The 15,248-nt window shown below is 36.8% G+C and overlaps 2 protein-coding genes across 2 annotated transcripts in view; one reads left to right on the forward strand and one right to left on the reverse strand.

The window, feature by feature from the left end:
• Positions 1-99: 99 nt before the first annotated feature.
• Positions 100-8,803, reverse strand: gnpda2 (glucosamine-6-phosphate deaminase 2). The gene is made up of 7 exons (XM_007247466.4): positions 8,668-8,803; positions 7,395-7,531; positions 6,915-7,016; positions 5,412-5,594; positions 4,893-5,077; positions 3,835-4,009; positions 100-2,409 (listed from the first exon to the last, which is right to left on the reverse strand). The coding sequence occupies exons 2-7, from the start codon at positions 7,516-7,518 to the stop codon at positions 2,345-2,347; spliced, it is 834 nt and encodes a 277-aa protein (XP_007247528.3). The 5' UTR covers positions 7,519-7,531; positions 8,668-8,803; the 3' UTR covers positions 100-2,344.
• A 1,385-nt stretch (positions 8,804-10,188) lies between these two features.
• Positions 10,189-15,248, forward strand: part of frmpd1b (FERM and PDZ domain containing 1b) — a 56,186-nt gene continuing 51,126 nt past the window's right edge. Inside the window, exon 1 of the mRNA XM_049483832.1 lies at positions 10,189-10,467. The gene's annotated coding sequence lies outside the window, so the exon portion shown is untranslated. The remainder of the gene's footprint in view (positions 10,468-15,248) is intronic.

Consider the following 15,248-nt stretch of genomic DNA (forward strand, 5'->3'; position numbering starts at 1 on the left):
AATGAAACATATTGGTGCACATACTGCATCTGAAAATGTAATTAGTGTGTTGATTGATGAGTATAGCTCTGATGCAAAAAGTCACATGGGAAAAAAATAAATAAATCTTATCCCAAAAAAGGCTTTATTTATTTATCATCATGTCTACAGCTGTGTAAAACAGGATATGAAAGGCAGATTTGGCAGAAGTTCAAATCTGATAACTGTTTCAGGTACTGAGCTGAATGGATTTTTTTTTTTTAATAAACAAAATGAAAACAAACAATCACATGGTCCCTCTTATTATGTTCACATGCACCGCATAATTCATAATTCAAATACTGAAGCCCAGAAATGTACACAAGAAATGATTGCATTTTAACAAGATTAAACAAATAAAAAAAATAAGTAAAATGGTTACAGTGTTCTCCTAACAGAGGAACAGCAATCAACACAGGAGTAGTAAAGGCCAATATATGTAAAGTATATATTTAAAGTGTATATAAAGAGGGAGTACGCAGAACATGCTTGTGCTAAAGATGCTTAGTTCTGTTTTGCAAATGGCACTAACATTTAAAATATAATACCAAAACCATTCAGCTTCAATCATCATGTAACAGACATTTCTACTGATTCCAGGAAAGTCCCAGAGTGTAATAACCTGATTAATGTATTTAATGTAAGGTACATTCAGAAAAGACATTTTAGAAATGTAAAGAAATCAAACTAACAAAAAATAAAATCAAGCAGTTGCTGCTGGTCCCAAATAAAGAAGGATATAAGTCATCCAAACTTGACCTCAAGGGCTTTTTTTATATCAGCCCTGGAACACAGTGGTCCCTGAGGGTAGCAGTTACCACTATAAAAGGTTCACTACTGCCATCACTAAAGAGCTTAGGACAAATCTATTTTCTTTTTCTGTTGAAACAAACACTATTCTTCTGTAACTCTGTGAACATTAATCATGAGCACAATAAAATAATATAAATGTGAATAAAGTAAATAAGAGTGATAACATTCACATTGAACAAGATGTGCTACAGTAAGCAATGAATGCCAATAAAGAGTGTTTTAGTTTTAGGTTATTGAGTGTATGAGTGTTTTAGAGTGGAGAAGGTTGAACTTCCAAAGAACACTGGAGTCAAAAGAATACAGTACCTCATGTAACCCAAGATCAATAAAAGGCAAAATCTAAACTTTACCATAACAGTACTTTCACAACCTTTACCTGGTTTGGTCCAGACCTTAAGACTTTAGGTTTAGGTTTGGTGTAAAACGTGCCTTAAACCAGGGTCCAGACCAAAGGACTACAATTTTGAATGACAAAAAAAAGGTAGTCTCAGTCCAGACCAACTGTACCATAGTCCGGTTAGTTGTTTTAAAATGGTTCGGAGTTTCAGAGCAATAACAAGCTGATAATAATAAGCTGAGGCAGGCTATCATTACCCAATAAACTATAGAAGAAGAAAAAAAACTGGTGTACTGCTGAAATCTGACTGCCTTTCACACGCACCCTCCTTACACAGAAGTATGTGTGCAAGAGAAATTACACTGACAATATTTGTAGATTATTCCTTACAAGCAATTTGAGGGTTGTCTGAGGCAGATGCATAGCAGGGAGTCGAATTCTGGCAAAGAGGCAAAATTTGACAAAACTCACTGAACTAACTATATTCTGCAAACCAGCATTAATCTAAAATGAACCAAACCAAATCTACCAAAAACAGTGTAACAAAAACCATCAACCTTGAGTGTAAAATCACCCTTAGACATAACAAGTGTAACATGCATGTTACAACAACAAATATAATGACCTCACTGCTTTAAAGGTAACATGTCCGTCCCAGTCACTTCTAATGACAAAGCAAAAAGCATGTGTTGATAAAAAAAAATAAAATAAAGAAATAGAAAACAGAGTTTTCGGAGTGAAGTATGCTATAAGTATTAACAACAATTAAACTGTGCCTAATCTGATTTCCTTTAAAAAAAAAAAAAAAGAACTAGCCATAAAAAAAAACCCTCACACATCTTTATGGTCTTTCTTTATCATACTGGCCACCCGACAGTTTCATGTTGGCATACAAGAATTTGCCTCTAATTAGAGTGTTTTCCAAAGTGCAAACCACTTCAAACCCCACTAAAGAAAACCACTGCAGATCAAACCTGCTAATTGAAGTCAACAGTTGAGATGCAAAGACATAATCTACACAGATCAGTGGGACACGTTGTTCTCAGTCTGATTTTCCAACCACTGTTTTGACCTCTGAAGTTTGCTGTGGTCTCTGAAACCCTTTCTTCTACTGTAAACTGGTGCAAATTTCAGGTGAAACCTTTTCGCTTCCTTTAGACACGGTATCACCCATCCTTAATCCTTGTAGTTCTTCATGCTGTGCGTCGGCTCCACCAGCTGGTTGTGAACGTGCATTAGTCCTGTCAGAAAGAAGATATGCATGTATGATTAGGAAGTCTATGAATTAAAGAGTCAGTAATTATATGGGAACTCGAGATTACTACACAGTCAGATCAGTATATTGTGACCACACTGCTGTTTCTACATTCAAAGTAGATCACTGACCAGTTCCTGTATTTGTGTGGGACATGACACAGACACAGCAGTGCTGCTGGAGTTTTTAAACATTTCTCAGTCCACTAACAGTCAGCTCTATTAGACACTCCTGAGAAACACCTCAGTTTATTGCTGGACTGAGAACAAATAATTCACCAAACCAGTATGGGCACTAATGAAGAACTAGAGGATGACCCAAACTGTGCAGCAACATATTTGGAGCTTTTGTCTCTGACCTGGTGAAGCAACAACAGCTCTGAAAAAAAAATAAGAGACCACTTCAGATTCTGAATCAGTTTCTCCGATTTTGTTTGAGTAAAATGAAGATTGTTTTTTTATTGTATAAACTACGTACAGCATTTCTCCCAAATTCCAAATAAAAAAGAGCATTTATTTGCAGAACATAAGAAATGGCTGAAATAACAAAAAAGATGCAGAGCTTTCAGACCAGTTCATAAAGTCATATTCATAAAGTTTTAAGACTTCAGAAATCAATATGTGAGCTCATATCACAGTTTTCATGCATCTTGACATGTTCTCCTCCACCATCCTTACACACTGCTTTTGGATAACTTAATGCCACTCCTGGAGGAACAATTCAAGCAGTTCAGCTTGTTTTGATGGCTTGTGATTATCCATCTTCCTCTTGATTATATTCCAAAGGTTTTCAATTTGGTAAAATCAAGAAACTTGTCGTTTTTATATGGCCTCATTTTTTTCCAGAGCTGTGGGTAGGAGTGCCTAAAAGTGGACAGTGAGTGAACAGTGTTTAAGAACTCCAGCAGCACTGCTGTGTCAGATCCACTTTTATAAGCACAACACGCTTTACCCCAGTAATGACCGGCACGCCAATGTTACTGCAGGGCTGAGAATGACCCACCACCCAAAATATCAGCTCTGTGGTGGTCCTGTTGGGGGGTATCATTAGAATATGAGTGATCGCATATATGGCAATAGCAATATGTGCCATTGCAATTCCTGTGATGTCATTAATGCACACATTTCAGTGAAAATGCTAAAACAATATTATATTGTGCTGCCCTAGACAGCATAGCTGAACAAATTAACAGTGAGTAAACATAATATTATAACTGTGTATATTGCATTATGAACAGTTATGGATTGTAACCTCTATCATATTTATGTTGAATCACCAAGTTTTTGCCAATTCACAGTCCAGTTTGCAGCAGGCACATTTTAATGCTGCCTTTCAGAAGCAGACAGCGAGAAACTGTTCAGAAAAGATCAGATCAGTACAGCTTTGAAATACGTAAAGAGTGCTCACATACCCCTAAAGTACTTCACGGTCTTGACCCTGAGCTCAAGTGTGGCGTCCTCATCGCACACAAAGATGGTACGAGGGTGCTGCTGGAATGCAGACACTGTCCACATGTGGTTCACTCCTTCCTCGATGGCCTTGTAGAGGGCAAAGGCTTTGTGTGCACCAGTGATCAGGATCATTACCTGGAAATGCAATACAATCAGTACAAGTTGTTTTGATGCTACAGCATGGAATCATGCTATCTTTTTAGTAATATGACGAGGCAGGTAATGACATGGTATTATAATGATAAGATAATGTGAAAGAACTGGCACCACAACTCTGCAATGGGATGTTTTGAGAGACTGTTCAACAGTTGTCCACTGGAGAGGGTTTTCTGTCTGTCTGTCTGTCTGTCTAATATAAAGCCAATTAAATAATGATCATTTAAAAATACTAAATTTGATGAAGTAAACATGTCCTATAATGAAACAAAGAATATCTGGCTCCTGAAATTATTCATTTTCGAAAATTGGGTTAAAGCTATACAAGTAAAAAGACCAAATAATGATTATTTTTTAAGCCAAATTGTGCTTTGTTGGTATGTTTTTTTTTCTCAATGTTAAAAATGTTTCTATAGAATGTTCTATAATTATTACATATATTATATAATTGCTTTTTCTTTGAGAAGCAAGAAAAAAATAGCCTATTTAATTTGTGCATTGGTAAAAAAAGAAAAACGTGGTAAAATAAATTAAAATATTTCATTTTGTTTGGGTTTAGTAGCAGTTAGAGATGCACTGAAATTACAAATTTTGATGGGTTTTTTTTCCATTAATTTTTCCACTTTTTTTTTTTTTGCGCATTCCTGATGTTCTATACTCTATTGCCTTTCTTTTTAAAGCAGCTTGATCAGCTCTGAAGTCCTGGAAACCTAGTGTCCCACACCGTCTGATGATTACCCAGGTCAAACATGCTTAATTTAACAGTTAATTATTACGTTTAGTAGGCATGTTTGGTTCAAGATATCACCAAACTGTGCAGAACACTAGCCAAAATATGTGTACAATTGTAGTTTTTTTTTACCTCTCTGGCATCCATTACTGTCCCCACCCCAACAGTGAGAGTCATAGAGGGGACTCTAGACAGGTCATTCCCAAAGAAGCGAGCATTAGCCACTATAGTGTCCTTAGCCAGAGTCTTCACTCGCGTCCTCGACACCAGACTGGATCCAGGCTCATTAAAAGCAATGTGGCCGTCTGGCCCGATTCCTACAGCAACAAAATAAAACATGAAAGATACTTCAGATTTATGCACAAAGAGCATGCATGCAGACAAAAAGATACATGGATTCATGTACATTCATGTTGCATGCTCACAAATCATAAATGCATATTGACCTAAGACCACATCTGAATCAATCTGCCTTCAAAAGATCAGATTTTTTTTTTTGTATCACATTAAGGCATAAAGTCAGGTTTCAGTCACTTCAGCCTGGGAATGTAAATATAGACTGAACAATCAGAGCCTTGATACAAAACAAAACAAATCTAAAAAAATAAAAAAAATAAAATAAAAAAAAAGAAACTAAAATCCTCAGCTCACCTCCTACAAACAGCTCGATGCCCCCGGCAGCCGTTATCTTCTGCTCAAATGCTTCACACTCAGCCTGCAAGTCAGTTGCATTGCCGTCCAAAATGTGGGTGTTCTGAGGCTCGATGTCGATGTACTTGAAGAAGTTGTTCCACATGTAGGAATGGTAACTCTCTGGATGGTCTCTAGGCAAACCTGCAGCAAAACACATTTAAACAAAACAGAATTGAGCAAATATTGTGAAATTATTATATTATGCATGGTTAATTATGACTTCCCTAAAATATGTAAATAAATACATACTAAATGTACAAATTTGGGACAACTTATGGCAACTTAACTATATTTCGGTTATAATGAGGCTATATTTAAACAACATAAAAGCATTAAATTGTGCTTTTGAGTGCTTTTTTTAGTACAACTTCTGCAAGCCTAAGTAGATTTAAGTATGTTTTTAACACCTTTTTTAATACACTTAAAGTATATTGTAAATGTACTACTTAGCGTATTGATGCACATATTGTGTGCACCTTAATGCAACTGGGAAAAAAAAAACACTAAAGTGCTAAAGTATATTTAATGTGTATTTTCATAAGGTGTATTAAACTGAAAATTGACTTTTAGTATTTTTAACCTATTTTGAACATACTTTTAATGCTCTTAAGTATACTTCCTTTTCACAAGGGTTGTTAGGCTGGTTTACAGCAACATCCTGTATGATGCCTACTAATTAAGTTAAATGTGCAATTCTTATTGATGTACAGTTTGCTATGCATTTACTTGCTCTATAACTACAAATCAATATATGATATCATTAATATACTATAAAAGACCACTGACCATGTGACACAAGAATAGCTGGATGCTTTCCAAGGTGTGAGTGAATATCATTATGTTTGTACGTACATTTTATGTAAATGTATAACACCACAGTTTACCCAGAGGCCATTTTGTTCTATGTATAAACAAATATCAGACAGCTATAACTATTGTGCATATACTGCAAATCATTACTGTCATGCAAAATCAGTGGATCTCCATTTTTTAAGATTTGCAGTTTGATATCTGACAGTACTTACCTTGAGTCAAACTTGAATGGAACCCAAAAATGCTAAATATAGGTTCTATTTTGCCACTTTTACCGAATATTGTTGTGAACATTTATTGAAATATTGTTGTAATCACAATAATGTCTATCATGATAAAGTAACATCTAACCTATTTCACGGTTTACCTGTGGTATTTTTGTACATTTCACATAAAAGTAACAAAAAAAACATGTATAACAATACACCCGAAATAATACACATTGTAGTTACTGGCATTAAATACAGGATGCACTGAGAGATCTAAATTTACTATTAATAAACTTTACCTACTCATTAAAAAGTACTTTATTGCAGCTTTTTTAGAATTGTAGGACTTGCTGATACGAAGTGGCCATCTTGGAAATTATATCAGACAAAAAACAACAAAAAAAAAAACAGTACGTACTAATAAGGCTCACTGACTCACCTACATACTCATCCATGTTAAAGGTCTTCACATATTTAAAGGAGAGGTCTCCACTCTGGTGATACTCGATAAGCTTCTTATAGCATCCCAATGGAGTGCTACCTAAATACATGAAAAACAACAATGTACATTATTCCTCATATAAATACCCAAAATAAGACAGTGTATCCCCTTCAGAACATGTGCTGCATGTGCTGCAGACCCAAAAGACAGGTAGGTTAGTTGATGCACATTATAGGAGGATATTTGTACAGCCTTTTTTCTTTTCCAAAGCAAAAAGTCTACAGCTGTGTGTTCTTGTGTTGGGACAGTAAAAAGTCGTTTTTTAGGCCTCATAGTGTGCTTTTAGAAGATGTTCACAGTAAACTGTTACAAAAAGCTAATTTAAGGACATATTAGCTGATACTGGTATCAGTGCATGTATCATAAAGCAAAATTAATGATAAAACTTCCCATCATTATTATGCACTATTTGCTTACCTGTGGGCAGACCCAGAGTAAAGTATCTGTCTGCACTTGGCTTGAAATGGACAATTCTGTTGCGGATGTATTTGGCAGCCCACTCACTGGCCAGATCATAGTCATCAAGAATCACAAGCCTCATGGTTGTCTTTAAGCTGGAGATAAGATGAGCAGAAATCAATACTGAATCAATTATACCCATTCAAGATGATTTAATCCTGAACACTTGGCTACAAAAAGGAGGGGCACAAGTTCTTGAAAACAAAAGACTGACAAATAGCTTAGGTGACTAAGTATGTATGCATTTAAAATTGCATCTAACAAAACTAGGTGTGTAAACTTTTCCATGAACCAAGAAAATTACTTTAACACATTTAAACTTTTTGTTAAAATTTTTGTTTTCTGTTTAATCACTCGGATGCTACGTACCAGCTGTAAGCAGGTAACCATTTAATTGTTTGACGAAAAACACCGCTCTTTTTTAACAATATATGATGTTGTTTTCATTTTTTAATACATTTGTTTACCTTACCACACAATTTAGAGGATTTATTTGCAGAAAATGGGAAATGGCTGAAAAAGATGCAAAGCTCAAATAATGCAAAGAAAACACGTTCATATTCATAAAGTTTTAAGAGTTCAGAAATCAATATTTGGGGGAATAACCCTGATTATAATTACAGTTTTCATGCAACTTGGCATGTTTTCCTCCACCAGTCTTACACACTTTTTTTGGATAACTTTATGCCACTTCTAGTGCAAAATTCAAGCAGTTCAGTTTGGTTTGATGGATTGTGATCATTCATCTTCCTCTTGATTATATTCCAGAGGTTTTCAATTTGGTGAAATCAAAGAAACTCATAATTTTTAGGTGGTCTCTTTTTTTTCCAGAGCAGCATATGCTAACATACACACTTTCTTTTAAAGAGTAGTAGGATGTGGGTTGAAGTTGCTACCTCCATGAGATGGAGTTTTTGCAGGGTGAGGTTTCTGTCAGTTAGTTAAGCACTCTTTAATCAACAGCTTTAGATACTATCTACACAAAAGACCATATTAATCGATAAATCTCTATAATCTCGCCATTTCTAAAGGTATTAAAGGACAGCAGAGCAGAGTCTGAGCTGCAGCTAAAGATCTGCTGAACTTTCCTCTCCTGCGGTTTATCTTTCATTCAGTCTGTTCAGAAGCTCAGAGGCCACTTATATAATATAAAGCGTGTAGATTTAATTACTGGGACATTCCCATTCCCAGTAAAACGCTACAATAAACACGGACTGCTTTTCTTTCTTACCGTGAATAAACTACAGCAGCGTCTTCAGATCAGCTGAACGGAGCACAGTGTTGATCATATGATCCGCTTCCGGTCATATGCTCTGACGTCACAGACCTCCTCCTCCTTCTCCTCCATGTGTCTGGGTATGGTGGTCGAACACGTTCAAACATCCTAAAGCCAAACACAGAGATTACAGAGCGCGGAATAACCCTGTATCTTAATTACAGACTGTTTACTAAACCAACATTTCACACATCAATTATTAACACTTTTATGTCCAGAGGGGATTTTCTACATTTTTGCATATATTCTTATACTGCCAGTAAATGCGCTTGCATATATTAAAATGCCCATCCATATGTTTTAAAAAATGTAATTCATGTATGTCTATAAGGATGCATTTGACCTAGAGATGTGAACTGTAAAGAGATAGATCTGTAAATCTGGCCCTAAACATAGACAAAAAAAAACAAGACCTTACTTCATATAACCATGTTCAGTTATATAATTATGAACTTGAACATTAACATGACTTTTTGTGTAAATGTTTACTGTATATTATTGTGTAGTATTAACTTGTGTCATTTTATTTCCATATTTACACATAATATAACTGTTCGTTTTGCACAAAAGATCTAGAAAAAAGGATTATTTTTTTATGTTTAAATGTTTTTTTTGTTAAATGTATCCATCTAATCATTGGGTTTATTTGATTAAAACTGTTATTAAATCAATTATATTTATTTTATATTTGTAATGGAAAAAATGAAAAATAAAAAATATATCGCTAAACAATAATGCTGCAGCTCATCCCAAATCACCATCTCAGCTGATCAGGTTTAGATCAGGGGATTGTGGAGGACTAACACTTTTTACTGTTTACTATATAATTCCACGTGCCTCTATTTTTTCTACAATGTTGAAAAAACAAAAGAAAAAAACATCTAATGAGAAGAGGCGTGTCCACCATTTTTGTTGGTACTATACGTTGTATGCATATGTATTGATTGTGATCAGTAATAATAAAAAAAATGTATATATTAAATGTTCTTTAAATTAGGAAAATGAAAATTGGAGGTTAATTAATGTTACAGTCTGATTGAAAAACTAAGATTTGAGACAGCAGTCATCAAGCACAAATCTCAGCACAGGGGTGTGCTGATGGAAATTGGCTGTTTTTCTTTTTTTTTTGTATTGTTTTGATTGAATGGAAATGCTGCAATATCTCTTCTTCACGCGACGTGCTATTTTTATAGTATAGGCTACCCAGGCTGACCTTGCAACGCGAGCCCTGGGGGCAGAAGGGCAGAAAGAGAGAGAGAAAGAGAGAGAGAGAGAGAGAGAGAGAGAGAGAGAGAGAGAGAGAGAGAGAGAGAGAGAGAGAGAATGAAACAATGATGCGTGATGGAGAGAGATAGAGAGATACAGATAGAGATAGAGATAGAGAGAGAGTGGAGTCAAGCAAAGCAGGAGGGGAGGAGATTGGATTGGAGGGGGTGGGGTGGCCCAGCTAGCCAGCCAGCCAGTCCTCTCAGGATTAGTCCTTCTGCTGACAGCATCCAGCCCAAGCCCTTCCCCTTACACACACACACACACACACACACACACACACACACACACACACACACACACACACACACACACACACACACACACTCAGACACACACCCCGCGCTGCATCCTTGTCCCACACTCGGATTCAGCCCCAATCTGACACCTCCTTCTGCTGCCTGGAAGCCTCTGATCCATACAGCTATATTCATTCACTCCGCCGGTAACTTACAGTCCCACCTACAGCTGCAGCTGATCTACAGAGGGGTGAGTGCAGCGTTTGGCTGTGTGTGTGTGTGAGGGCTACTGGCTTTCACACTGCTTTCTTCTTTTTTGTGGCTAAATGGCACGGAGGCCCATGCATGGCGATGCACCTTGCATAAACAACGAGGGCTTGGATGTAGCTGTAAGCTAGCTGTGCTGTTTGCTATATGTGCTTTAACATTGGCTTTAGCCTACAGACTATGCAGGCTATATACACACTGCACGAGCATGCGTGAACATGCGTGTCCTTTTAAAAAGCGAGAGAGCGAGCACACGAGGAAGATCCCGCAAAAGTGGGATTAAGATTAGCTAACGTTATTGAAGACGATAACAAAAGATTGAGCAAAAAATGCTTTACTTCTTCTTTAGTGCTTAATGGTTCATTTAAATGGTGATTTATGTTTTAGCATCACTGAAAAATCAGGGTTTTTAATAATATGCTAATTAAATAAGATCTGAAATATTGGTATATATATTGGTATATATTGTAGCTATGTATTCTATTATTTTAGCATGTAATGTTACTGTGATCGTGCAGTATAAAAGTGACAATAGTATAATAATAATAATAATAATAATAATAATAATAATATTTTATTATTATTATTGGGGGAGCACATTTTATCTAAAAGACCCATTCAAAACATTTTAATCGAACGATGTTAAATGCCTATGTAGCAGTTTTAAAAACAATAGAGATAGTTTTAGCATTTAAAAGACGTAGCATTAAATTAATGCAAATTAAAAAATTAACGTTTATTCAATATTTTTTTGTTGTTTTTGTTGTTGCTGTCATTAAGGTGAGACACTAACATTAAGCCTTATTCCCTATTTTTCTTTAGTGCCATGTTTATTAAAACTATATATAGTATCACTGAAAAATAATGTTTTTAACAAGATAAGGGAATCTGAGGCAGTTAGTTCTAAAAAGTCTCTAAAAAAATATATAGCCAGCTAGCTTAACCTACGTTATTTATTTATAATACTAGAAATTAGGTCAGGTTTCAGTCAGATCATAACAAATAAGAATATTTAGAAAAACATTAATGGTAATGATAAGCTGTCAGTCTGAAACAGAAAAGTGGTAAGGTTTTTACGTTTTTGTGAAGCTTTTTTTTGCTGACACGTTTAGCTAGGTTAGCTATAGCAGACTGGTTTGCTGTAGTGGGAGACAGGGCTTGCTCATTGTTTGGCTGCTCCATGCTGCTGCTGCTGCTAGTGGGGAGAAGCCCCTCTCACATCGGTGGAAAACTACACTGGGGCTTTTGTGTGAGGGCAGAAATGAAGACACTGCAACGGGTTTTAACCCGTCTGAGCTGTGTTCACTGTCACATAAAGAAATAACACTGAATATCTAGCTTCTAGACCAATATAAAAATAAGAAAAGCAGGCGTGTGGTTGGAGGAGAAGGTGGTGCTGTTGTGAGAGGCTGAGGCGTGGCTCAGTACCCCACACTCACTCACTTTCTCTATGGGAGGCTGGGAGGCTTGGACTGCATGCTTAATGCATGCATGGATGGGGCTGGCTGCTGACTGCTGGACTGGAGACAGGAAACTGGAGCAGTGTTTTTAGGTAAGGGGTGTTAGGAAGATTTTGAGGTCAACAGTTAATCCGTTTACTGAGATATATGTATGTTTTTTGTTATACATTTATATTCTAGCATATCTGAAGACGCCCATACATAGTAAGTACTGGAAAAACAGCATGGTATTTATTTGATTTAGGCCTGTCACAAAAGCAATTTTTTTGTGTACGATATACTGTACCAGAAATTATTGTGATAAACAAAATTTTGTCATTATTAGACCATGTAAATGCCACTGATATAATGATTATAGAATAGTACAACAAAACTATCACACACTATTAAAGGTGTCCTTCCATCGATTTTTTTTCCCATTCATTTTAAAATTCCTAGTTGCAGTCTCTAGAATGAATGAATGTCATGTGAGCCTTTTTTTACATTTTTTTTTTTAAAGAAGTGCTCCGGTGATCCGGTATAATGCTGCTTTAGTCTGGTGGCGGAGTCGGGGGGGAGAAATTATAGGATTTTGCATCTTGCAACATGCAAACATATGGCTTCTGATTGGCTTACAGCACTGCGAAGCAGTGAGATGGACAACAGTTAGAAATTGTTTTAAATAAAGACATTTTTACACTAATAACAGCCTTTGCAATGTCGTGTTAGTTTTACAACATGTGTAATTCCCTGCTAAGCACAGTGCAGCCACTGAGCTAGTCTTAGAGTCTCGGTAAAATGCGAAATACACCAGGGATCATATATAAACCAATGTAAACACACAGACGTGGGTAGTCCAGGTCCAGAAAGTGGAAACCCCGGCTGTCCATGAACTCACGAGTTGACGAAGACACAATGCTTTTCCTGATCGACTCGTTTTTCTGAACATTTCTTTAACTAGCTAGTGCAGACAATAAAGGTTGAAGAAGAGTTTCATGTGCAGCATGCATATACATCTCAGAGACACCTATTGTATTTCACAAAGTACAAGAAAAAGTGTATTTTAGCTTTATAGACTTTATATGAAGTTGCAGTTATGTGAACGAACATACAAATAAACACTATAAACAATATCATGATTATCAAATATTATTGTAGTTGTGTCTATTTATTGAAAGATACGTAAATCGATAATGTATTTATAGTGACAGACCTACCTTGAGTTTGATGTTTTAGCTGGTCTACAAACTGACCAAGCTGAACAGTAAATAAACAGTATGTCTAGCATGAACAGTAAGACCATTTTCGTTGACCAGTATGACCAAAATCAAATGCAGCATACCAGCTACCAATAAAAGTTTGTCTTGAACTGGATTTTTTCCCCTGAAAGATGTGGGGCTCACATGGGTTAAACATGGGCTAGAAGGGTTTTAGGTGGTCAAATGGGCGATAAATGGGTTTGTTTTATGTTGTTACTGGTACCCCATTATGTCAGCCCTCCTTAATCTCACATAGGTCTCATCTAGGCCCCATGTGCAGTGTAGTAAAACATGCATCCCATCACAGACCCTGACTGGACTCATCACTGACATGACATAGTTGGGCCAAAATAAATTCTGGAACTTCTGCTGTTCAGTTTAGGCCAGCTTTTGCTGATAGCTGGTTTAAGGTGTTTTTTGATGTACAAGGTACTTGAACTGAAGCTGGTCATCCAGGTGAAAACCTCCTACACACTCTTGTGAGGCTAGTAGTCATGCTAACCAACCATCGGCTAGCTTGGTTGGGTTGGTCATACTGATATATTGGTCAACCTTGAATTTATAAGCTTCAGACATTTGAATGTGCTTATAGCGCAGATCCACTGTCAAAACGGTTAGTATTTTGGACACAAAATATTCTGATTCTGTGGCGACTTGCTTTAGAATTTTTCCTTAGTTTTGCAGTTGCCTTTTTACACGACCATAAATTCACCACTATTAAAAGCTGAACTGGATGTGAAGGGCTTGTAGCAAAGAGCCACTTCTTTACTAATCTTAATGTTTTCTTTTCCTATATACAGTAAACATATTTCTATAGTTCTGGCTGCACATTCTTAGGTTTGACCACAAGATTAATTGGGTTTTTGGCCTGAGTGGCAAACAGTGTGTATCTTGTCGTCAGGTGATACATTTACCACAAGTGGGGAAGTAATCAGGTTAATAGCCAAGAATCATGTTGCTTTAAGGCTTGTGGTTTGACACGCTTAAACTGACACTCGGGACCTATAAAATCTGGGTTTTTTTTCCCATTGCCTAAATTCTGTCTGTGTTTTTCCATACTTACTTTTATAGGTGTTTTGTGAAATCAATTTTAGGCTTTAATTCTTTGATTCTATCCATGTGTATTTCTCCATATCACAGAAGCAATAGGGCCCTATGACAATGATAATGCACTGAAATCAGTACATCTTTACAGTTTGGATATTATTATTTGGATATTAATATTTAATACAAATGTAAACAGCTCAACAGTGAATGGACTAACTCTATTGGGGTGTGTGTATTTCATGCGAGAGTGTGACTTTGCATGTGTAAGTGCTGTGTAACTGGGCAGTACATCTGCTGCTTATGTGTGTGTGTGTGTGCGTGCGCGTGTGTTCATAGCCTCAGGGTCTGTGTCATGACTCACTGACGAATGAGGAACATGTGATGAATCTGGCTGGAAACGTCCCGGCAGTTATACTTGCACATCAGGAAATTCTCTTTCTCTCTCTCTCTCTCTCTTTCTCTCTCTCTCTCTCTCTCTCTCTTTCTCTCGATCTACCTGTTCCTCTCTTTATCTATCTCTCTTTGTTTCTCTCTCACTCACTCTAACACGTGCAGCCATATGGGACCAGACATTTGAGACTGTGTGGAGAATTGATTGGCCACCTCTCTCTCCTCCTGTTTCCGCACACACTGGCCAAATCCAGCTGCTTTCTCATACACAAAAAAAAGCAACTCCTATGCCTACTTTCTAGACAGATACTTAAAATATGACTCTCTGAACAAGGTCTGGGGGTACACCATGCCAGGTACAATCCTGCCTATTTAATCAGCCCATCAGTCACTTCATTAGCCAATCTCTGCTAATTGAATCACTAATTGGAGCCATCCCGGGTAAAACTGTGTACTTTCTGTACAGAACAAAAGGTCATCGCAGTCCATCCGGCTGTCTCTAAACAAACAGGCACGCATGCGAATGCCATGCTGCATCTTCAAAGGCTCTCCACTCGCCCATTCATCAGACAAAAGGCATAAACTCAGAACCTGCACATGTGCACTATTAATCACCAAATGGTGGTGAG

Source organism: Astyanax mexicanus, chromosome 10 (assembly GCF_023375975.1).
Source record: "Astyanax mexicanus isolate ESR-SI-001 chromosome 10, AstMex3_surface, whole genome shotgun sequence".
Lineage (NCBI taxonomy): Eukaryota > Metazoa > Chordata > Actinopteri > Characiformes > Acestrorhamphidae > Astyanax > Astyanax mexicanus.